At 44.6% G+C, this 24592-nt stretch overlaps 1 protein-coding gene across 1 annotated transcript in view; it reads left to right on the top strand.

The window, feature by feature from the left end:
* Window positions 1-24592, top strand: part of LOC144127747 (uncharacterized) — a 378448-nt gene that overhangs the window by 6918 nt on the left and 346938 nt on the right. Inside the window, exon 3 of the mRNA XM_077660645.1 lies at window positions 22254-22277. Coding sequence (XP_077516771.1) covers window positions 22254-22277 — 24 coding nt within the window. The remainder of the gene's footprint in view (window positions 1-22253; window positions 22278-24592) is intronic.

The raw sequence follows: 24592 nt of genomic DNA, 5'->3' as shown, positions 1-24592 counted from the left end.
AGACACATAGAAATGTGACAGTACACACGTGTATCCTGTAACATCTCTGTGCGTGCGTGTATTTTTAGCTCTAGTTAATACGTCAGCAGCTCTACGTATTACACTCTGAAGAGGCCGCCGCGGTGCTCGTTGGTTATGGTGCTGGGCTGCTTACGTGAAAGCCGCTGGTTCTATCGGGCCAAAGCTGTCGCATTTCGATGTTGATACCCGATGTCAGTGCGCAATAAGAGCCCCATGGGATCAAAATTATCCGGAGCCCTCCACTGCGACGTCCCTCATAGCCTGAGTTGCTTTTGGACGTTAAACCTCATAAACAATGCAAAACTCTGAAGGAACACTCGCAGATTTAGAATAGCCTATGCGCACTTAGGTTCGCTAAACGCAAGCATATTGGGGGCGTTGCGTTGTTTGTAATATGCAAGCGCGGCGAAATAATAGCGTCAACAGAGTTACACTATCTGGATTCGGAACGAAAACATTTTATGAAGAAACCGACATTCTTTAGGCCTAGGAGCGGTTGAATTGCTATTAAAGCTAAAAATAAAGCTAATTGATCGCTTGTCTACTTTGCTGTTGGTCCGGACAGAGAAGACAAAAGGCCGATACGTCGTTAGTGACCAGTGAACGTACTGAAAACCGAGTAGCACTGAAAAATTTTATCCGATGCCAAGTGTCCTGCTTTGGAGCGAGCCGCCATGTGTAAAACTAATTTTGCGTGCGCAAGAGTCGCGCACGCTAAACTCAGTAAATGGCGTACACACATCGATGCAAGACTCGACTTTGAAATAGCGTTTGCCACATGCGCGCTTCAAAGCAGGCTAGCACTAATTTTAAACCACATTTTATGCTGCCACTGCATTCGTCAGCATGATAACGTTGCCTCTGCACTCATCACATCTTTGGTAATGTTACAAGGAATTACTGAGACGGAGCATGATTTCCGGTATTGCCGGGGAGGAGAGGAGTGTCGCGATGCTAAACCCGGGAAAGGAAGCGCGATTTGGGAGTGAGTTGTTCCCCGCAGTTGTCATGATGACTGCAGCGGCATTTCTAGCCTCCTCATGATGTGAAGGCTCTCTCGGGGAAAGGCAAAGCAACCGCCACATTCTTCTCGTGTGCGTTTTATTGCAGTTGTTCCGGATGCGGGAGATACGGAGTTCTATCCCCAGTGCCGCTGGGTGATGCAATGTGCACGACCTTCCCCTAACCTAATGCTGTGCTCCTTTGGGGTGATGTGCTTAAGAAATCGGCCTTTGACCTCACCCTGTTTGGACTGAAAAAGCACCACAATAGGCCTTATACAACAAGGCTAATTTCCTACCCTCGAAGATCAATTACCTGTTGAGGGCCATGAGGTCGGCCAAAGGCCTTTTTCCGACCAACTTCCCCCGAGATAGGCCAAGCACAAGGCCGGGGGAAATTGTGTATCCATTAGAAACGTGCGGGTTCCCTGCGGCACTGGCCTCCCGAATGCGAGATGGATGCTCTACCGTTTGGCCGAGTAAGCGCGAAGCACTTGTAATGCCTTTTGTAGAAGACAGCGAGTATTTCCATAAGTGACTTTGCGATCCATTAAATCAACAGTTTTTGTCGTATTCATGGAGTTGCTTTGTTTCAAGTACTGTTCTGACACTGGCCAATTGTGAAAATGATTTGTACTGAATTCCTCCCCGTTGATCATTTTATCCATTTCTCCACCAGCGACACAGCCCCATTGCAATTAGTTAGCTCATGCTTTAAGTTGTTCTCAACTGCTTTTCTTTCCCCTCAGCATTGCTTCAAAACCAACTGGCGGCGTCGCGGCATTAGCTAGGAAAGGCAGACTGCAGCGTTGTCGGTACAGGGCTGGGGCATAAAGTAAAGGAGCAAAAATTAAGACGTAGGTGCATGCGTGGCACACCACCCCCTAAAATACTTGGTCTCGTGTTATCCGGTAAAGAACTCGATACACTTTCCTACGGTGCCTAGTAACGCTTCGTCTAAGTTCGAAATAGACGATGCCATCTTAATTTTATTCTTCATTTCGGGAACAGGACGCAAATGAAACAACGAATTTCGTTCTAGTGAAATCTGGTTCTCTGTGACCGCAAGTCAAGTCGAAAGAAAGACAGTTTTGGAAGTTCTTCCTGGCTGCCGCAGCGCTGTCACTACTACGTTACAATATCAAACAGTTTATCAGTATCTCGTGTGGATAATAAGAGCGCCAAGAACCGCAGCCAGCGCGCAACATTTACGCAGGAAAAAAGAAACAGAGCAGAATTTAGGTTGGTCTAAATTGGTAAACTAATGCAATCTAACGACTTCTACTCAAAACATAGCTTTGATAAGGTTTTCGTGGTGAACAACACAAGCACAAAGAGACAACATGCGACGAGCGCTGACTCGCAACTGAGCGTTGATTAGGAGAAAGCGCTTCGAAAAAATAGGAACCTCTCACTGCACATCCCAGGTGCCACAAAAAACAAGAAATCAAGACGCACAGGATTAACACAATTGAAGCCTTGGCAGAGATATCTGTTCTGCAAAACTTTTCCATGTTGAAAGGAGAAAACATTTGTTAAAGATTGGATATAGCGCTATTAGGAAAACCACAGATAGCGGACGGCACAACAAAGAAGAATGCTCTTCCTTGTTGTTTCGTCCTCTCTCTGTGATCTTACTAATAGCGCTACATCCAACTTTTAAACAACGAGTAACAACTAGCCCAGCACTAAGATCAACTGAGGAGAAAACTTATACATCTCAGAAGGCTTTTCAGCAGCACTACGTGAGTCGCGCAGGAGGCTGGCAGTCATCCCAAGAAAACTGCGAAAGCGGCGAGAAGGTCGCCCTTATCATCATCACCAGCAGCCTGACTACGCCCACTGCAGGACAAAGGCCTATCCCATGTCTGTCCATCGCCAGCTGCGGCCACCATATCCCTGCAAACAACTTAATCTCATCCGCCCACCTAACCTTCTGCAGCCCTCTGCTACGCTTGCCTCCTCTCGAAATCCACTCCGTTACCTTGTAGACCAGCGGTTATCTTGCCTTCGCTATACAACGAACGACTCGTTTTGCGTAGAGAGCTGGACTAATTTGTTCTTGGTGGAACTATGAGACATTATTCGTACGAAGAGAGCAGACACCACGGACGCCGGACGTTTTCTTTGAACAGCCCTACTCGCCGTGGTGGCTTTGTTATTGATTAAGCCCGGTGTCAGTCCTTAACTTGCTTCATTTTGTGTTTTTTTAGATGATTATAAAATACTCACAGTTTGAGCAAACACGTCGTTTGGTTTGTTGTCGATCTCCAGGCGGAAATGGGGCAACTTTTTTTGCCTTTTATGAAATATTAATAGAATTTCGAGCAATGACTATTTAATATTCTCTGGAGGTGACTTTAACATAAATATGCCGCAAAATACAAACCTACAGAAAACCATGGAACTGCTTCTTATCTCGAATAGGTGCGATAATGCAATCACATAGCCAAAAAGATTACTCTATATTTCACTTATTTAAATACACCTCAAGGGCCCCAGATATGTGGTATTACATGAGGGATAGCAGTACAACATCCAAGCAGTATGTCAGTTAACATATCAGTAAATTATTTTGTCGATATAACTTTTGAAATGCTGTGGACTGGAGCGGAGCACGGCAGCAGAGGGAAGATCATTGCAGACTATTGCAGCCTGAATGAAGAATGAGAAAAGATGCACAGTAGTATGAGCAGGCTGTAGATAAACACTTTTGCTTTGGTTGACACGTTGCGAAGTCCGGTGAGGAGGCAGGATGACAGAGGTGGATAGCTATGAATGATAAAATTTATGAAAAAGACAAATTCGAGAAATTTTACGTCGATGAACGAGATGTTGCAGGTTAGCCTGAGACTTTCGATGAGATACACTATTAAAGTGGCAGTAGTAAGAGTGAACAAAGCGAGCGGCTTGATTTTGTACTGATTCGAGAGTCTTTGCAAGGTGTGATTGCAGCGGATCCCAAATAGCGCATGCGTACTCTAATTTTGGTCGAACGAGGGTTAGATATGTCATACGTTTTACAGAGGGGGAGGCAAGCATTAGATGACGGCGAAGGAAGCCAAGGCACGAGTTGTGGTCGTTCCACGAAAGGTCGCTGGTTATTTTAATGCCAAAGTATTTGTAGGAGGGAACACAGCAGATCACTGAACCAAAAACGGTGCAATTGGGTTGTGGATAGGAGTGTTTTCGATGGATAGTTAATACGTTATTACGGATGTTTTATTAGTAATGATAGACATTAACCATTAGTTACACCAGGCTTCAATGAGATTTATATCATTTTGTAATGCGCCTATATAGGTAGTACTACGGATAGAGCGACATTTGTTTATTTATTTCATAATACTGTAAGCGTGGTTTCCAGGCTCAAACAGGAGTGGGTTGTATAGTTTCGTACAAACAGACAGTGCCTGGTGACGCGACGTAACGTGCACAGTCATAGTCACAATTGTCAAATAAACATGGGCTTTTATACATAGCTGCAAACAAAAAAATAAAAGGTTTAGTGAATACTTTAAGGGCTTCACTGACTGAGCAAGCTCTCTTTTTTTTTTAACAAAAAATTCAACTGTACTCGCAATGATACAATCACGTGGCAATCTATTCCACTTTTTATGGTCAACGGCAAAAAATAAATATTTGAGCGTGTTACAGCGGGATACAAACGGTCTGATACATTTCTCGTGATTAGTCCTGCGCGTGATGATAAGGTGGAGTCAGATATGTGGCTTTATCTATATTAATGCGATCGTGATACAGAAGGCAAAGAAATTTTAAAGCAGAAATATCGTGACGATTAGGCAGTGATGGGATGCCTGCTCGGATGCGAATCTCACTTACGCTCTCATGCCGCGAGTACTTCGTGTGAATGAAACGAAGGGCCATGCGCTGTATTTTCTCTAGTTTTCCAGCGAGATATGCCTGGTGGGGATTCCAAAGGGGACTTGCATGCTCCGAGATAGGTTGCACAAGGAATTTTTATGCTGTAAGCTTGACTTTAGAGGGTGATGTCGAAAGTTTTCTACGCAGAAACTGTAATTTCTAAGAGCTTTGGTGCACGTGTTAGAGGCGTTATCAATCTTAACTTTCTGACGACGGCATGAGAGATAAGCTTGAATCCACGCTAGCGAGGAATCATTTTTAAGTAGCCACTTTAGCTTTAGTAATATTTTAGAATCAGACATGCGATCGAAAGCTTTTTCGAGGTCAAAAAAATTGTCGACCTAGCTATACTTATCTAATGCTGCAGCGAGATCGTGAATTCTTTCAAGTAGTTGGGTTACTGTGGAGAGCCCCTTTCGAAGCCCGTGCTGCCGCATATCAATTACTTTGTTTCTGTCATAAAAAACGAAGACGTGTTTGAAATTTATATGCTCGAGTGATTTGGCACAACTGCACAAAAGCGAAATGGGTCTAAATGATGCGGGTTGCGACCGGTCGCCAGTTTTTGATGTAGGTGTTATTTGGGCGTATTTCGAGTCGGTTGGAACTTGGGCGAATGCCAAGGATTTGTTAAATATAATAATAATAATAATAATAACTTCTTTATTTCCATCAGTGATGGAGGAGAAAGCGAGTAAAAGTCGCTTTAGAGGCAAGCGACTTGACTAGAGTCCGCAGCCTCCTTTACAAGGCAAACAGCGATTGAGCAGGAGATAAACATAGCAATTGACCACATGTGAAATTTGCACAAAAAATAAACGCAAGAACACAAATTACCTGAAAAACGCTCTTCAATTATTTAAGAAAGATTGAGTGACAAAGTGTTGACGTAAAGCTCGTACATCAGTTATATAAATATCAAGACTTGATTTCAGAAACAAATATCAAGACTTGATTTCAGAAACAAATTTAAAAGTGTTGGTAGTGTGTATGATATCTTTTGTGTAGAATAATTGGCACGCGGAGTGACTACCTTCCACTGTTCCGTACACCTTGTGATGTAAGAATGTGTGTTCCTGGTGAGATTAGATAACTCATGAAGGAACTGTAAATTCTCTTTTACCTCCCGTTTGAAAGCTTGACTTACTTGTAATGATAAAGGTTAAACACGGGTATTATATTTGCTTTCGGAAATAAGTCTGATGTGTGGGAATTGTAAGGCATGTTAAATAGTACTCGCAAAAACTTTTTCTGAAGTATATGTATCTTTTCTAGATTCGTACGTGATGTGGTACCCCACACGAGCAGACAGTAATAAAGTGTAGAGAAAAATAGGGTGTTACAAACAAGAACCTTGATTCTGTAAGGTAATAGTGGTCTCAGCCGCACCATCATGGCAACTACACGAGATAATTTGCCCAATATCGATTCTATGTGCATGTCCCAAAGCATATTCTGTGTGAAAATAACTCCAAGTATTTTAAAACTACCTACAATTTCTATGTTTACATCGTCATACAAAAGGTTGACGGAACTGATTATTTGCTTAGATTTGGGCCTAAAGATTATTGCTTTTGTTTTGTTTATATTGATTTGTAGAGAGTTTTGTTTTGACCATAAATGAAGAATTTTCAGAGCAGTGTTAGCTTTATTCTCAAGGCTACTAATGTCAGGTGATGAAAAAAATATACTCGCATCGTCTGCGTACATTACGTATTTCGCATCTTTATAGATATTTACTAAGTCATTTCAATCAATCAATCAATCAATTTTATTTCTGCCTCAAAAAAGTGACAGAGGAGCTGCAGAAAAAGCTGTCATAGACAGCTTGACTGAGCCGCAGCCCCCATTATACCGGGCAGCAGTGACAGGCAACGAGAAAAAATAACAAAACAAACAAAAGAAAACAATTCAGAGAAAAACACATTAACACAAAAAAAAAAAATCTACCACTAGATTGTACATGTGGGCAATTTACATGTTCATCCAAACATCATTGCATAAGTATCTTTCAGCAGTACAACAAAAGCACAATGAATCAAACAATACAAATTAAACAAAACAAAAACACCTCTTAGTGCAGTTTAAAGAAAAAAAAAATCATTTTGTAACACAGTCTATGTATAAGCAACGCAGCTCACGATTAGTACAGGTAGACAAGTTGAAATTGGCAAATTTGTATGTGTTTAGAAGAGAAGGAAGTCTATATTGCAGGCGCTGTTTACCGGTATTTATGCGTGGTGTAGGCACCAACCAGGTTTCAGGCTCTCTAAAAGGGTAACTCGCTTCTTTTTCTTTCAAATTTGCCAGACGTCGAATATAATTTATGTTATTTTTGGTTTCAAGTTTAAAACGCACACTCAGTCGATATTGATATAAATCAAAGATTTTGATTATGCCCGTTTCACGAAAGAACGCTTTGCTGGGTGCTCCATAGTCCGCATTAAAGACGTAGCGAAGAAACTTTTTTTGCAGAACATAAATTTTTTGTAATGAAGAATACGTTGCAGTGCCCCATACAAGCTGGCAGTAGTTAATGTGGGCACAGAACAGTGTGTTATAGAGAAGTAGTTTAATTGATTTAGGAAGAATGTATCTAATGCAGCCAATCGTGCCTGTTACCCTGGCTAACTGCCGGACAACATGATTTGTGTGATCTTCCCAAGACATGTGCGAAGAAAATACTGCACCTAGGCATTTGAAGTGATCAACTATTTCTATTTCTCTCGAGTTAAAGGTAATACTATCGTGTGGGGTGATCGGTTTGTTTCTTGGTCGAAATATTACAGCTTTAGTCTTTTTTTCATTCACGCGCATATAGTTTGATTGTGACCATCTTTCCAGTGTGATCATTGTTGTGTTGCACATTTGTATCAGGTCATGAATGTTGCTTCCGGAGAAAAAAATGCTAGTATCATCGGCATATATGATAAACCTGACATTTGGGTTAATGTTCACAATATCATTAAGGTAAATGTTGAAAAGTAGGGGCCCAAGTATGCTTCCCTGTGGGACACCAGAATAAATTTCTTTTATTTCTGAATATGTATTATCTATGTTGACAGTTTGTTTCCTTTTTGACAGGTAAGATTTTATTAGTTCTGCAGCCTGGCCCCGAATTCCGTAGTGCCATAGCTTCTCTAGAAGTAACTTATGATTAACCAAGTCAAATGCCTTTGAGAAGTCTATGAATATTCCTATTACGAGCTCTTTGTGTTCAAACTGTGTCAGAATATATTCTTTTTGCTCTAAGAGTGCTAGTTCAGTAGACTTGTTTTTCCGGAATCCGAACTGATATGGTGTGAGCAAGTTGTATTTATCTAAAAATTTATTCAGTCTAGAGTGTAGAATTTTCTCCAATGCTTTAGAGAAAACAGGCAATACAGAGATGGGTCTATAATTACCCAAGTCATTTCGGTCTCCTTTTTTAAATAAAACAGTTATTTTAGCAATCTGCATTTTTTCTGGGAATACTGATGTAGCTAAACAAACATTAAAAATATGTGCCACAGCTGGAGCTATAATATCGGCTACATATTTTATGGGCTTTATCTGGATGTCGTCAATATCTCGACTGCTGCTATTTTTTAGGCTGAGTATGACCGATGCTACTTCATCCGTCGTGACAGGTTCAAGAAATATTGTATTATCGTTATGAAAGTCTAAGTAATCGCATGCATTCCGTGCAGACCCATCCGTTTTCTTTTTCGTGAAAAAGTCGTTGAAAGCATTTGCCAGCTCTGTCCCTGAAAGTTCTTTATCATCGATCTTAAGATTCCGCACTTGGCCATGTGACTGGTTACGGTGCAGCAATGAGTTTAAACGGGTCCAAACCACATCATGACGACCCTTCTTGACGTCTAGAAGTGCAGAGTAATATTCTGTTCGTGCTGATCGCAATTTCTTTGTTAATTTATTTCTAAATTCTTTAAATAACCTCAAATCTTCAACTGAACGTGTGGTTAGAAATGTTCTATACAGCTTGTTTTTCATTTTTATTTCTTTTCGTAACTCATGGTTGATCCATGGTTTCCGAGTTTTTCGTGAGGCTTTATATGTTGTAGAGGGAAAATACAATTGGTATAGTTGTTTGAAAATACCAAGGAACTTATTATAAACTTCATTAGCATCATTGAGGTGAGCTATGTGGGCCAGGTCAACTTGTTTAAGAGCATCGCGAAAAGCTTTCAGTGTAACACTGGTTATACGCTGGTATCTAATACCTTCTGGCTCTTTCAGTGTAGGGGTTGGCTCATTCATGCACAAGAACACTGGGAGGTGGTCACTGATAGAACATGATAAGGCACCAATAAACAGGAACGGGCCAAGAATACTACCCTGAGGAACGCCGCTGGTGATATGTTTCAAATTTGAGCGGCTATTGTTTATTTCAACGTATTGATAGCGATTATGAAGATACAATTTTATAAGGCTTCCACAGTGCCCTCGAATACCGTAGATTTCAAGCTTATCAAGTAGAACCGAATGAAGGATGCAATCAAATGCTTTAGTAAAATGAATATAATATGAGGGTGAGGTATACATTTTGCGCGTCATTCTGCATACCTTATTAAAAGAGATGGGTATCCTATCTACACCAGGTGACTTCTTAGCATCTAGATTTAGTAATAGCGAAAGTACACGTTCCTCTTGAGCCAAAGCGCTAGCAATAGCCGGGAGGTCATCGTAGTGGGTAAAATATGCCTTAAATCCATCATTGCGAAAAAAAAAACGGAGTAAAGATAATCATTAAGGGCATTTGGAATGGCAGATATATTGGTTGTTGCCGCGTCGTTTAGGCACATACCATGCAGGGTTCATTTTTGGAGGCAATGTGACGCCAGAACTTTCCTGGGGATGCATGTAGAAAATTTTTCAGGAACACATTTTAGTAATGAGATTTGGCCTCCTTGATGCTGTCTTTCAGTAGTGCAGGCAAGTCGCACATTTTGTTTGCGCTTGATGCGTACACGTGTACTTCTTATGTTGTTTTTTCAAGTTTCAATTTTCTTTCAAGCCGAACGATTTGTATGTAGTTCGAAGGACTGAAATTGCGCAGTATCTTTCGCCTACAGGGCACGAAGTCAGCAGTACATTTTAGAACCAAGTCCTTGAAAAAGCACCATAGCTGGTCGACAGAACACTCTCGACAGAACACACTCAAGCAGCTTGACAGAGGCCCGAGACCACTACAAAACAGTAGTAGTAAAATAAAAGGCACACCTATGTCAACAATAGATACAGCACTCATCATCAGCCTGTCTACAACCTCTCCAGGGCAAAGGCCTGAAAGTACATGCTATGGAGGGGTCTCCTGGTCTTCATGTCATTGAGGCACGTCTTGCAGCGGAGGTCACGCTGACAGCGTCCACGCAGACTTCCGTGGTGTTCCGAAGGCGGCGTGAAGGTCTCCGCTGGGACGACTCCCATGGCCCGCAGACTACCGTGTCCACAGGCCCGCAAATAAATGGCCGGTGGGAAAACTGCAGGCCAGGATTCTGCAGTTGTCGCCAGGGCAGCAGCAGCTGGAGGTGACTGCTGACTGGTCTCACCACAGATGCCCCTGATGGATGCGGCGAACAGTATACAGGCCGCTCCGTCGCAGCAGGTGACAGTGAGACGATGTGCACCGGACAGCAAGCCTGGGGTGGGGGAGGGGGGGGGTGGGGGGGGGGGCTCCACCGGATCTGCAAAAATTGCCGAAACACTCTCGGCGAGCCTTTAACGTAGGTCACGGGAGTGGAAACGGCGTCCGCAGGGGCCCCGTGGCACAATGCCTACCTAGCTAGCAAAACGTGTCGGGCGGCTGTGCAAACGCAAAGTTCGAGTTAACAAAGCGCTTTCTTGAGTTGAACGAGACTGCTCAGTTCGTGCGAGGATACAAAAAAAAAACTGGCGGGCAGCAAGGTGCGCCCCCCCCCCCCCCCCCCCTCTCAACAACACGGTTCGGTGGTCGTCTCTCTTCTGGCGTGGTGCAGGCCGCTCCGAAAAGCCTCAGGCCTGACTACCACTGACCACAAAAGACCTGAAACAGGTTATGTGCGCGCAGCCGCGAGGAGACATCAGTTTTGGGGGGTGGTCCTACCCCGCTCACTGCACAAAGCACCTTTTGAGCGGTCGGCGCCCACCGCATTGGGCGGTGTCGGAACGCCCGGTGCCGAGCTGCAATACCAGCGAGCTAGCGGCACCCGTGGCCCCAGGCCACCCGGCTCCCGGAGCCGCGACTCCCAGCGTCGAAAAAGAGACAGTAGAGAAAATATATACAGAAACAAGGACCACCCACGCGGCTTCCGTACTCACTCGCTTCGGGCTCGTCAACTCCGCGGGCGCTAGGCTTCGCGCTCCCTCGATCGGACCAAGTGACTTTCGCGAAGAAACTCCAGGGGAAAATGTGCTGAGCATGTCGAAAAGTTCAAACATGCTGCAGCGCAATGCACCTCGCACTCAAGAAAGCATGCCGCAGGTCCTAGCGATCAAAATTCACTCTAGGCCTAGCACGTGTCAAGTCCGGACAAAGAGCGTTCCTCGAAACGACAGTCGTCCAATGTCCCAAGAGTGGGCCCCACGTTGGGCGCCAGATGTGGGGTTGAATTTGGGAGATATAAATACGTTCTTCCCACTTAATCGCGCCTGACACGGTTCAAAGCCGCCCGCACCCCACCCCGTGATCGCGTACGCTACCGAGCGCGCGCCAGCCACGGCGGGCCTTGCTCTGAGGGAACAAAGGAACGACACATTGGCTGACACAAACAGGCATTTATTGCTACAGCAACAATAACGCCAGCTAGAAACAAGGTACGCTAATGAATCGAGGTCGTCCGACTCACCAGCAAGGTTCTGGGCGAATGTTCTCCCGCGCTAGGGCAAGGGATACTCTGCGGCCTGGACGGGACGAGAATACGGCAGCGGGTCTCTCCGTCGCCCCGCCGGCGAAGAGCGGAGCCGCGAGCTACACGTCCGCTCGTGCCGACGATCCCCGCCCAAAAGCCTCATGCCCTCCCCAGAGCGCGGGCTCAAGCTGTCTCTCGCGCAACGACGTTGGCGCCCTCTCTTGCCAGTTAATGTACTGACAAGGGAATGCGTTCCTTCTCGAGGTGGGGCTGTTGCTGCACGGTGGCTCGCGGGAAAGCAAACACAGGGGGCTGCAGGGCTGGTCCCCACAGCTCTTATCCCTAACTGTTCACAATTCATGCCTCGGAATACCTCCTGTAGACAGGTGGTGAATAGCCTTAGCGAGATCACGTCTCCTTGCCTGGCGCCCTTCCTTATTGGAATTTTATTGGTGACTTTAAGGAGAACTACGGTAGCCGGCAAGCCATCTCAGAAGACGAAAGATCTTAAGAAACGCCGAAGGAGGAGGGCATCTAACCCTACCGACAGAATAGAACTGTCAGAGCTATCGAAGTCAATAAAAAAGCGCAAGGTAGCCGACATCAAGAAGTTTAATATGTAGAGAATCGAGCATGCTCTAAAGAACGGATGTAGCCCAAATGCGGTGAAGAGGAATCTAGGCAGAGGTAAAAACCAGATGCATGCGTTAAGAGACAAGGAGGGCAATGTCATTAGCAGTATGGATAAGATATAAAGTAGCCGAAGAGTTCTACACAAAGCTGTACAGTAGTGAGTGTAATCAGAGCCTTAGTGAGAGAGACAGTAGCGCACAGCAATAAGTCATCCGGCCAGTAAAGAAGTAAAGAAAGCCTTAGGATCAATGGAAAGGGGAAAAGCAGCTGGTGAGGATCAGGTAACAGCAGGTCTGTTGAAGGATGGAGGGGAGATCATACTAGAAAAATTACGCCATGCCTCATAACCTCGACCGTACCAGAAGCTCGCAAGAGCGCAAATATTGTCTTAATTGACAAGGGGACTCCAAGGAGTTTACAAATTACACATCGATCAGCTTACTATTCGTTGCGTACAAGGTATTTACTAAGGTAATTGCTAATAGATTTAGGGCAGCCTTAGACTTTAATCAACCAAATGATCAGGCAGGCTTTCGTGAAGGATATTCCACAATAGATTATATTCACACCATCAATCAGGTGGTTAGCGAAATGCGCAGAATATAACAAATCCCTATATGTAGCCTTCATTGATTACGAGGAAGCATTCGACTCAGTCGAAAACGCAGCAGTTTTACAGGCATTGCGTAATCAGAATGTACAAGAGCCTGATATCAAGATACTGGAAAATATATATAGCAACTGCACACCTACCATAGTCCTCTATAAAGCCAGCAATAAAATTCCAATAAGGAAGAGCGTCAGGCAAGGAGACACGATCTCTCCAATGCAATTCACCGCCTATTTAGAGGAGGCATTCCGAGGGCTGAATTGGGAACAGTGGGGAATAAGGGTTAATTGAGAATGCCTAAATAATCTGCAAATCGCTGATGACATTGCCTTCCTGAGTCACTCAGGAGGTAAACTGCAAATCATGATCTATGAGTTAGACAGGCAGAGCAGACCGCTGGGTCTAAAAATTTACATGCAGAAAACGAAAGTACAGATCAACATTCTAGCATGGAAACAGCAGTTCAAAATGGTCAGCAAGGCGTTGGAAGTCGTAAAGAAATACGTCTACTTTGGGGTAGGTAGTGACGGCTGATCCGGATTTTGAGACGGAAATAACTAGAAGGATAACAATGGGTGGAGCGCATGTGGCAGGTTCTATCAGATCCTGAATGGCAGTTTACCAATATCCCTGAAAAGAAAAGTGAACAACAGCTGTATCTTACCGGTACTCACCAATGGGGCAGGGACGAGGAGGCTTACGAAAAGGGTTCAGCTTAAGTTAAGGACAACGCAGCGAGCCATGGAAAGAAAAATGATAGGTGGTACGTTAAGAGACCGGAAGCGGGCAGAGTGGGTATGGGAACAAACGCAGGTTAAAGACATCCTAGTTGAAGTAAAGAGGAAAAAATGGGCTTGGGCAGAGCATTTAATGCGAAGGCAAGATAACCGCTGGTCCTTAGGGGTAACGGAGTGGATTCCAAGAGAAAGTAAGCGTACCAAGGGCAGCAGAAGGTTAGGTGGGCGGATGAGATTGAGAAGTTTGCAGGCAAAGGGTGGATGCAGCTGGCAAAGAACAGGGTTTATTGGAGAGACATGGGAGAAGCCTTTGCCCTGCAGTGGGTGGTCAAGCTGATGATGATGATGATGATGATGTCAAAAACACACATTTAAGCCAAAAACTCATAGAACCATTCAGTTTTCAGCATATTTCTAACAACTCGCTTGAGTCGTTTATACAGTATTAGTACGTGTGACTGGAGCCCTGTGTGGAAACCAAAGATTTTCCTCGGGTATGTCGACAACTGCTTCGCCGTCATCAAAAAATCTGGGACTCAAAATTTCCTTCGCCATTTAAACTACGTGGAACCTGACATCCAGTTCACGCTAGAGGTGGAACAAGAAAACTCCCTGCCGTTTTTGGACGTCCTCGTGTCCCGAAACGACAATACCCTTCAATTCTCCGTATACCGCAAACCAACCCACTCAGGCCGATATCTCCACTTCTCTTCGAACCACCCGACAGTCCATAAAGCATCAGTGGTGAAGACGCTGTTCAGAAGAGTTGAGACACACTGCAGCACAGAACTTGACAGAAAAAAAGAACAACGCGCGATATTCAAAGAACTCATCATGAACGGCTACCCAAAACACTTTATTCAAAAAAACCGTTGGACGTCAAAAACACAACATTCGTCAAGAAATCAACGCAAAAAGACCAACGCCACCACAAAAATACGTCACTTTACCTTATGTCGGAGGTGTCAGCGATACCATCGCCCGAATCCTGAAAAATTTGGGTCTCCAGGTTGCGCACAAGCCCACAAACACTGTTGCGCTTTGCCTACCTGTTCCCAAAGACCGGCCGCCGAGAGAAAGAGCCTAAGGCATTGTCTACCAAATTCCATGCGCCCACTGCGACGCAAGCTACATCGGCGAAACCAAAAATTTCAAACAAAGAATTCGGCAACATAAGAACGGCGTCGGCAAATTCGCAAGAGAGCGCAATCCAGCAGCCGAACATTCCGAGGACTCTGACCATAGAATCAACTTTGAAGAAACCCGCATCCTCTGAACCGAAACAAATTACCACAAGAGGCTCCTTCTGGAATCCTGGCATACCCAAACGACCACGAACAATATCAACCGCACAAAAGGAATCCTGCCCCCAGTATATGCCCAGGGACTTCGCTCTTCAACCCAACGAAAAAAAGTCGCCATTCAGCACCTCCTTGCAGTGCGCCAGCGTGACTAACAGCCTAAACCCACTCCCCCGCCCCCGCGCCTTTCGCGACACAGCTGTCGTTCTTTTCAACCCCCCCCCCCTCCCCTCCATATTTAAAAGACGCTAGCTACTGCCCTCAGTCACCCCTGATGAAGGGCCCGAGTCGGCTTCGAAACGTTAGGTGAAAGTTAATTAAAGTTTTGGTTGGAGATGTGCAGTTTATTATGTCTTCAAACCCAACCAGACAGGGAAATCTGTCAAAATGTTTAGTTTTCAATCTGTCCGTCCCGACTTCGGGCTAGAAGCTATGCAGCTTGCCAAGAAGTACATCAAGACCATGCAAGGCATCTCGGTGTTCAAGAGACACCTGGAATTCGCCAAGAAATGCAAGGAAACCAAGGTTGTACCCCAGAGCCTACGACTACGACGCCTGGTCCCCACACCGGAAGGACGAAACATCATCAAGGCAGAACAGCACCTAGTGACGGCACGGATACATGAGTGCCGTAGCGTGATTAGGAAGAAAGAAATCGACGCCTTCTTCGCCCGCCGACAACTCGAGCACAAGATGCCCAACCTAGTGACGTCTATCGAGGCATCTGCCAAAGAAACCGCATCATTGGAAGCCGACTAACACCGCACCAAGCAGACAGAGAAGTTGTCGAAACTTCAACGCCGGCCCGAACAACCCCCACCGGACCATTCTGACCTGGTCGCCAACTTCTCCTCCAGGAAGCTCACAACCGCCGAAACGTCAATCCTAGCCAAGGGACACAAATTCAACCTCCAGGTTAACAGACCCCCCCCCCCCCCCCCCCCCCCCCCTCCAGCAATCGTATCTGCGCTTGAAGTCGGTATCCGGCAACTGGAACCTGGTGTACGAGAAGAGGTCAGGCTCAAAACAATAGGTGTACTCAATTCAGTGCATGCAAGCACACCGAAAAGAATCAAACCTAAATCGGGACGAAAGGCAAGCCCTGCAAGACCTCAAGACACACCAACATAGTGACCCTCCCAGCGGACATGGGGCAACACAACAGTCGTTCTGGACAGACGGGACTACGAAGAGAAAATATCCACCTTACTCAGCAGTCAAGAATATGCAAAATCGAAGAAGGACCCCACAACCACTACCCAAGCAAGGCTAAAAAAAACATTGAAAGAAGTATTCGAAAAACACCCCACCTTTCGAAACCTCTACCTTCAGTTATTGAGCACCAACGGATCGGCTCCAGCATTCTAGGGCCTGCCGGGATACCTTTGCGCCCGATTGTCGACTTCCGGTGTTCCCCTCTTCGCTCGTTGTCAGAATACCTTCCCAAACTAATATACCCAATCGCAGTAAAAACAGCAACCCATATCCGTCATTCCAGTCACTTAATCGAACTGGTGTCCCAAGCCACTCTTGAGGCCGACGAATGCCTTGTCTCCTTCGACGTGGTGTCCCTTTTTACAAACATCCCCGTGAAGCTTGCGGTGGCCGCTACCCGTGACGCCCTACAACGCGACGACACACTCAGCGCCCGAACCCTGCTGAGTGTAAATGATGTGTGCCGCCTCCTGGAGTTGTGCCTATCAAACACATACTTCTCGTCAAACGGGGAATTTTACCGACAAGTGAAAGGAACAGCAATGGGAGCATCCACCTCTATCGTCACGGCCAATTTAACAATGGAACACGTCGAACAACGAGCCCTCAACTCAGTCCACCCGAAACCAAAGATTTTCCTCAGGTATGTCGACGACTGCTTCGCCAAAAAACCTGAGACTCAAAATTTCCTTCGTCATTTAAACTCCGCAGAACCTGACATTCAGTTCACGCAAGAGGTGGAACAAGAAAACTCCCTGCCGTTTTTGGACGTCCTCGTGTCCCGAAACGACAATACCCTTCAATTCTCCGTATACCGCAAACTAACCCACTCAGGCCGGTATCTCCAATTCTCTTCGAACCAGCCGACAGTCCATAAAGCATCAGTGGTGAAGACGCTGTTCAGAAGAGTTGAGACACACTGCAGCACAGAACTTGACAGAAAAAAAGAACAACGTACGATATTCAAAGAACTCATCATGAACGGCTACCCAAGACTTTATTCAAAAAACCGTTCGACGTCAAAAACACAACATTCGTCAAGAAATCAACGCAAAAAGACCAACGCCACCACAAAAATACGCCACTTTACCTTATGTCGGAGGTGTCAGCGAAACCATCGCCCGAATCCTGGAAAATTCGGGTCTCCAGGTTGCGCACAAGCCCACAAACACTGTTGCGCTTTGCCTACCTGTTCCCAAAGACCGGCCGCCGAGAGAAAGAGCCCAAGGCATTGTCTACCAAATTCCATGCGCCCACTGCGACGCAAGCTAGATCGGCGAAACCAAAAATTTCAAACAAAGAATTCGGCAACATAAGAACGACGTCCGCAAATTCGCAAGAGAGCGTAATCCAGTAGCCGAACATTCCGAGGACTCCGACCATAGAATCAACTTTGAAGAAACCCGCACTCTTGGAACCGAAACAAATTACCACAAGAGGCTCCTTCTAGAATCCTGGCATATACAAATGACCCCGAACAATATCAACCGCACAAAAGGAAACCTGCCCCCAGTATATGCCCAGGGACTTCGCTCTTCAACGCAACGAAAAAAAGTCGCCATTCAGCACCTCCTTGCAGTGCGCCAGCGTGACTAACAGCCTAAACCCACTCCCCCGCCCCCGCGCCTTTCGCAACACAGCTGTCGTTCTTTTCAACCCCCCCCCCCTCCCCTCCATATTTAAAAGACGCTAGCTACTGCCCTCAGTCACCCCTGATGAAGGGCCCGAGTCGGCTTCGAAACGTTAGGTGAAAGTTAATTAAAGTTTTGGTTGGAGATGTGCAGTTTATTATGTCTTCAAACCCAACCAGACAGGCAAATCTGTCAAAATAATTAGTTTTCAATCAGGCCGTGAGCAGCACGCTACACTGCATAATCAGGCGCTCAGAACTTCCAGTGCGAATTAAGCAGTTTTGGAATAATATGCCGAAGCATTTGACGGCCGTAGTTCGTGTGAAAGGATGAGATGTGCCAAATGTCATTGTTACGTGTTGGGTAATGATTAGTTTTGGGCTGTCAGTTAGCTAGGTCATCAAAGAAAGTGTCATGATTTTTTCCTTTATATCCATCGCGTGTTTTTAGCAATAGATTGCAGAGGATGGACTACATTTATTTTCAGTGATATGAAAAGAGGTTAAGCATGAGCTTTAAGTGGGGCATTAGCCATAATACGAAAGTATTTTACTGTATTTTCTGTAACCTGTCACTGTTTGACCATGTTGTGGTGCCCCACTCCGTGTGGGAGTAGGAAAGGCTTGATAGAAATAGTACATTATAAAATGAAAACCTAACACTAAGTGACATTATGAACCTTGCAGAACAAGCCTGTTCTTCTGGCAAGTTTGTAAATAAGCCTGTTCTTCTGGAAAGTTTAACAAGGTTATCGATATATAAGTTCTATGATAAATTACTCCGCATTATAAAAGCATAGGCACTTACAGAAGAAGCTATTTCAATACACTTGTGAACCAGTCGTAAGATTAGGTAAAGATTGTAACGGCTTTTCCTTTGGTCTGAAAAGTACTCCTTTAGTTTTCGTTGCATTAATCAAACGAAGATTTTCTACTGCATGCGACCAATTTGCTACATATGTCATTTGCTTTTATATAAATTCGCGTAATAGTATTTGAGCTGTGAATAATTGCTCAAATCATCTGAATACATGACATATTTAACGCTATTGTCAGAAATCACAATATCGTTCATGCAGATGTTCAACAGTGTGGGTCCAAGAATACTGCTTTCTTGTACGCCACAATGAATGGATTTGAAGTGCGATGAAGAATTGTTAACCATAACCAGTTTCCGACGGTGTTCCAAATACGTTTCTATAAGTGGAAGGAAATTGCAGTGAAAGCCATAGTGCTCAAGTTTTATGGATAAAATTTTGTGATTAATGGAATGGAAAGCTTTTCCATGAACACCATAAGAGTAAGTTCTTTTTCTTCAAAGAACTATAAAATAATTGACATCATGGTTAATAATGCTGTTTCGGTTGATTTTCCTTTAACAAAACCAAATTGTGAATCAGAAAAAAATGTGTGTTTGTAGATAAAGCTATCAATGCGAACCTGTAAAAGTTAAACTGCTGGGAGACTTCAATTTTCAAAACATCTTTTGGAACACCAATACCATGCCTACATTTTTCCTTTCTCGGTGCAGATCGATGAATTCAATAACTTATGCTCAATATTTACACTGACACAGATAATTACGGAACCAAGTAGAGTACCATCGAATGCCTCGAATACTCTTGATTTCGTCCTGACTACTAGGCCTGATTTTGTATGTGCATTGCTCAATTACAGGGTACTATACCGATCATTAATTAATTTTCATCTCAACATGGCACCCCCCAAACCGTCGAAGTCAAAACAGAAAATACGCGACATAAGGGCGAAGATTGCACAGCCATAAATAACGAACTGTGCGTTTTAATGCAATCTTTTCTTTCAAACTTCAATGATCGTGGCGCATTCAATCTAACTGGAATATCATTGCAGCTGAGGTTGACCGTCTAACAAACATATTCCAGTTCGCAACATCGTCTCTATCTCGCCCTGGCAATGGTACAACGCCGATATCAAAAAATTATAAAAAAGAAAAACCGACTTTATCGGACCGCGAAACGTTCAACTAATTCGCGCTGGGCTGCTTAGAAAGCTGCCTCCAACACATACATAGCGGCCCTAAAAAATGCCAAACAGCCTTTTTTATCTAACACATTACCGGAAATACTACAAACAAATCCTACAAAAAGCTGGTGAGTCATTAATTCCACACCTAGCAGTCCTATCGCTTTGATTAACTCTCGTGATGATCCAATTGATCAGAATATCTTTACTACAGTAATAAACAATACGTTTGTTAATAATTATTCACCCCAAAACCGCTCCCGTCTTCCTAATGTACATCATCATGATTACATGATTATGCCTCCAGTGACTGATGACCCAGCTGGTGTTGCTCGGCTAATTAATACTCTGAAAGATCATTCCAGTCCAGGATACGATTTAATTAATGCTAAATTCTTTAAAAAATTGCTGTGGCTATAGCTCAGCTGTTTTAACTCATATATTTCAAGTCACTGGTCATAGGCATACTACCTGAACAATGGAAAATTGGGAAAATTGTTCCACTTCACAAATGTGGGAGCAAGACTTCTGCTGCTAACTATATTATCGCCCCATATTTATCCCTAGTGCATGTTGTGAACTGCTTGAGCATATCATTTTCAGTACACTTACGAACTTTCTCGAGAGCAATTCATTTTTTATGTCCGTACAACATGGTTTCCACAAATCATATTAATGTGAGACTCAATTTATTTCACAAATAGCTTACACCATATACTCGACAGGTCATCTGTCGCTGATTCTCCAAATAATTTGAAAAAATTTTGCCAATTTTTGCTTCTTCATAAAATACGTCACCTAAATATTGACAATAAGTTGTTCAAATAGATTGAATGCTTTCTCATTAATCAATTCGTAATTTGTCGCGCTAACGGTTAGAACTCACCTTTTGTTAATGTACTTTCTGGTGTTCGACAAGGTACCGTTCTCGGGCCACTACTGTTCCTAATCTATGCAAATGATCTTCCTTCTCATGTGTCATCTAACATTCACTTATTCGCCGATGACTGTGATTTTTCGGGAGATTAAAAATGATACTGACATCTTACAGCGTGACCTTACAGCTGTAATTAATTGATGAAATCAGTGGCTAATGGAACCAAACTTTAATAAATGCAAGGTCATACCTGTATCTCGTACTGCCCACCCGTCTCCCGTATTCTACCTGAATAACACTGCACTTGAAAGCGCCAACTCCTATAAATACCTCGGCATTCACATTACATCTAACCTAACTTTGGGGCTTCACATAGATTACATAAACAATAACGCTAGCAAAACTTAAGGTTATGTGCGGCGTAACTTTTCTCGCGCGCAATCGTCTTTGAAATAGTTCTTTATCAAACATTACTCCGTCCAAAGCTGGAATACTGAGCAGCATTTTGGGATCCTAGCCATAATTACTTAATTACTTCTCTTGAACGCGTTCAAAATAACTCCGCTCATTTCATTCTTTCGAACTATAACCGAGGAGCAAGTATAACGGAATTGAAAGCTAATTTGAGCATTCAGTCTTTCGCTTCGCGACGAAAGGTTCGTCGGCTAAGCCTATTTTACAAGTTTTATTATGATTCCATCCTACACAATAATTTCTTTCATGGACCTTATTACATACCGTGTCGAAATGATCAGCACCACAAAGTTGCCATCCCCTTACGCAAAACAGTTTATTTAGTCTCATTTATTTCCCGTACTTCTAAAGAATGGAACGATCTTCCCAATGAAATTGTATCTATTACTGAGATGAATATCTTCGCAAAGCTTTACCTAGCGTTGTATTAACTCTGACTGTTTTCTTCTGCACTAATGTATTTCTTGCCTTCCTATTGTATATGCAGGATTAATCTGTTATCTACCCGTTCTTTTTTCTAACACTATTTTCTGTAATGTTTTTCTGCCCACTCCCATCTGCAATGCCTGTAGAGGCGCTGAGGGTAAAAATAAGTAAATAAATAAATATTGTAAAAATTGGAAGGATAGATATAGGTCTGTAATTAGAAAAATTTTCTTCGCCTGCTTTAAAATTTACTGTAACCATCCGGGAAGGTTCCTGCAGAAAATTCCAAGTTTACAATGTGTTCAAATATTGGTGCGAGTATTTAAGATGTGTATTTTGCCGGTAATAATTGGAGGTCGTCAGTGCTCTTACTTTTACTACTGTTCAATGGGAGTAAGACCGACATGAACAACTAATAAAATAAACCAACTATCCAGCCAGAACTAACTGCTACACAAGAGAATGATGGACTTTCATTCGCGGCTGGAAAAAGCAGAGAACATAGTGGGAAAGCAAACATACCAAAATATCGTGGTGGTGCTGGCGCGTTTTGACCTGTGCGAAAGTGAGGAGTTCGCAGTTTTGACACCGCTCTTTGTCGCTTTTCAGGGACCGAGCAATCGTTCATGTCAAGTAAGTACGCAAACCATTTTTAGAGTGGCTGAGTTAATCACCTTCATAGCATCCTCCTTCCGATCGATTAGTGTACATTTGTGATGTGCACACGAAATCGTCGAGGGTTTTCGAACGCGGTGCGTCGGTCAGCGGAGCGCTGCGCGTGTGCGCGTGCGAATGATGTGTGCGAGGCGACGGCAACAAGGAGCGCGGCGAGCACGAGGAGGGGAGAGCTGCCGCGTCAGAATCCCGAGGTGTGAAGGGAGACAGCGCAGCGGAGATCAGGTCATTCAAGCGTGGAGGTGGCACCCGTCGGACGTTGGGTCCGTGCTGGTGGGGGCCTCCCTTGGATCACCGACGCAAGCATCCTGCGTTAAATGCAAGTGTGGAGGTGGCAGCCGATGGACTGCCGGTCCGTGCTGCCGAAAGGCACTCTTGGATAGCATGCTCCAGCGTTCCGGGACGCCGTCGACGGGTCACGGCTACGCCTTTTCTTTCTGGTGCTGCCAAATTCTTCGGGCTGTTGACGGCAGACCACCGGCGTCTTCCTGCAGTTCTCTCCGCTGCTACTACCACCTGGCTCCCTTCCGTTGCTTCCTTCGACGCGTCTCACTACATCCACCCGCATCCACCTTGTCAGCAAGGCATCCCCGCTTCACCTAGGACGCTCAGTACTTGAACTCGTTCCTTTATTCTGTAGTGTCGTACGCTTGTTGAGTGTGTGTTTTTCTTGTTTTCGTTCCTTATTGGCTCTTTTCCTTTAAATTATAAATAGGGCTTCGTTTTGTTTTGTCTGATCACTGTTGTTTCTTTCGAACCTACACACGATAGCGTTCCCTTCGGCAGTCGGGGACGCGTTACCAATTCGCCACAGCATTCAAGTGATGCCAAATGTAAATGAAACGCGCGAATGGCCCGCCATTTCCGTCACAGCGCGACCTACCTCCGCTCTGGGATTCTGAAAGAGCGTTCACGAGGCAGTGCGAGACCCCCATCCATAGCATGGCACTTATCTCGGTTCCGGCGCTTGCAACGACTTCTTGCTGTTTTCCAAATGTAGCGCAGAGAGTTTGTGTTGATCTTTCTGCGATGCTTTAGAAGACGTTCATGGCTCCTTTGGAAGCTATTCGTGAGCTGCCTGCCCGGCGCCTGCTTTTATTCAGCACGGCGAGGCGCAACAAAGACGGCACACAGAAAGGAGAACGACGGCACATGCGCTGCCTTCGCTCATGCGTTGAGCTTCTTTCTGTGTGCTGTATTTGTCGGTAACTAGCAACTGGGCTTAGTTCTAAAGAACGCGGTCCAGCGAAAATGTGCGCCTGAAGTGTGCCACAAAAGTGGTGTGCCAGTTTCCGCTGCGATGCTGAAGAGTTTACGTTGGCTATACGGGTCAATGCTTAAACATGAGGCATCGTCAGTACTTCCCGTCCTTGAAACCAGATAATGGCGCCAATGTTCTAAATTGCAGGGAATGCCAAGGGTCCTTCCCCGACCTTAACAACGCTTCTGTCATCGGGAGGGGAAACTCTAGTCCAGAAAGAGAAGTTTGAGAAGCGGCATGCATGCGCAAACTTGGACTGGACACATGTGTTAGCGCGCCTTCAGTCGTTCTTTTAGGTAAGGAGATTCGGTTAATGACGAGATAGGTATGCTTTCTTCTTTGTGTCTTTTGCATTTTTTTCGTTAGTTTTCAAAGTAATTTTGTCTGATTCTTGCCAAGGACTCTTACCTTACTCTGCTGTGATATCCTTTGCGCAGGCGCACACTTTTGCTGGACCACGTTCTTTCGAATAAAGCCCAGTTGCTATTTACCGCTCGTCCTGTCCACTTCTCTTCCTACGTGCTGTTCCTCTCGCGGTTCGTTTAACCTTGAACCTGTAGTTATTGTTCAGTCATAGCGCTGCCACGACTGATGTGTTTGTCTGTTCTGTCACAGCTCTAAGCGATGTATTGAAGCTTCTTCTCTGTACACACAGGATAATCGCTTAAACGTAACACCCCCTTGCAGTTTAACAGAAACATAAATCTAATTTCTTAGAAGATACGCATGTGGTCGGTTAACGTGAACCAGCAATGCGCAAGCCTAAAGCGGATGTGCCGTAATGCGGAGACCAGCTTAACGCTGTCGAAATTCGGCACAAGCTGTGCTCACAAAAATGACTTCAGGTCTGTTAAAAACCACAGAGACAAATTTTGGTCGTGAACAGCCTCAGCTTCAGCCCAAGTATAGGCAGCACATATACATCGTCGGCTACCACCCGAGAGACACGGTTTCATTCCTGCTATTTGCAAATTCCTCAACAGCAGTCGCTGCACAGCTCTCCGCCAGTTAA

Source organism: Amblyomma americanum, chromosome 4 (assembly GCF_052857255.1).
Source record: "Amblyomma americanum isolate KBUSLIRL-KWMA chromosome 4, ASM5285725v1, whole genome shotgun sequence".
NCBI classification, from domain to species: domain Eukaryota; kingdom Metazoa; phylum Arthropoda; class Arachnida; order Ixodida; family Ixodidae; genus Amblyomma; species Amblyomma americanum.
This window is presented reverse-complemented; position numbering and strand designations above follow the sequence as displayed.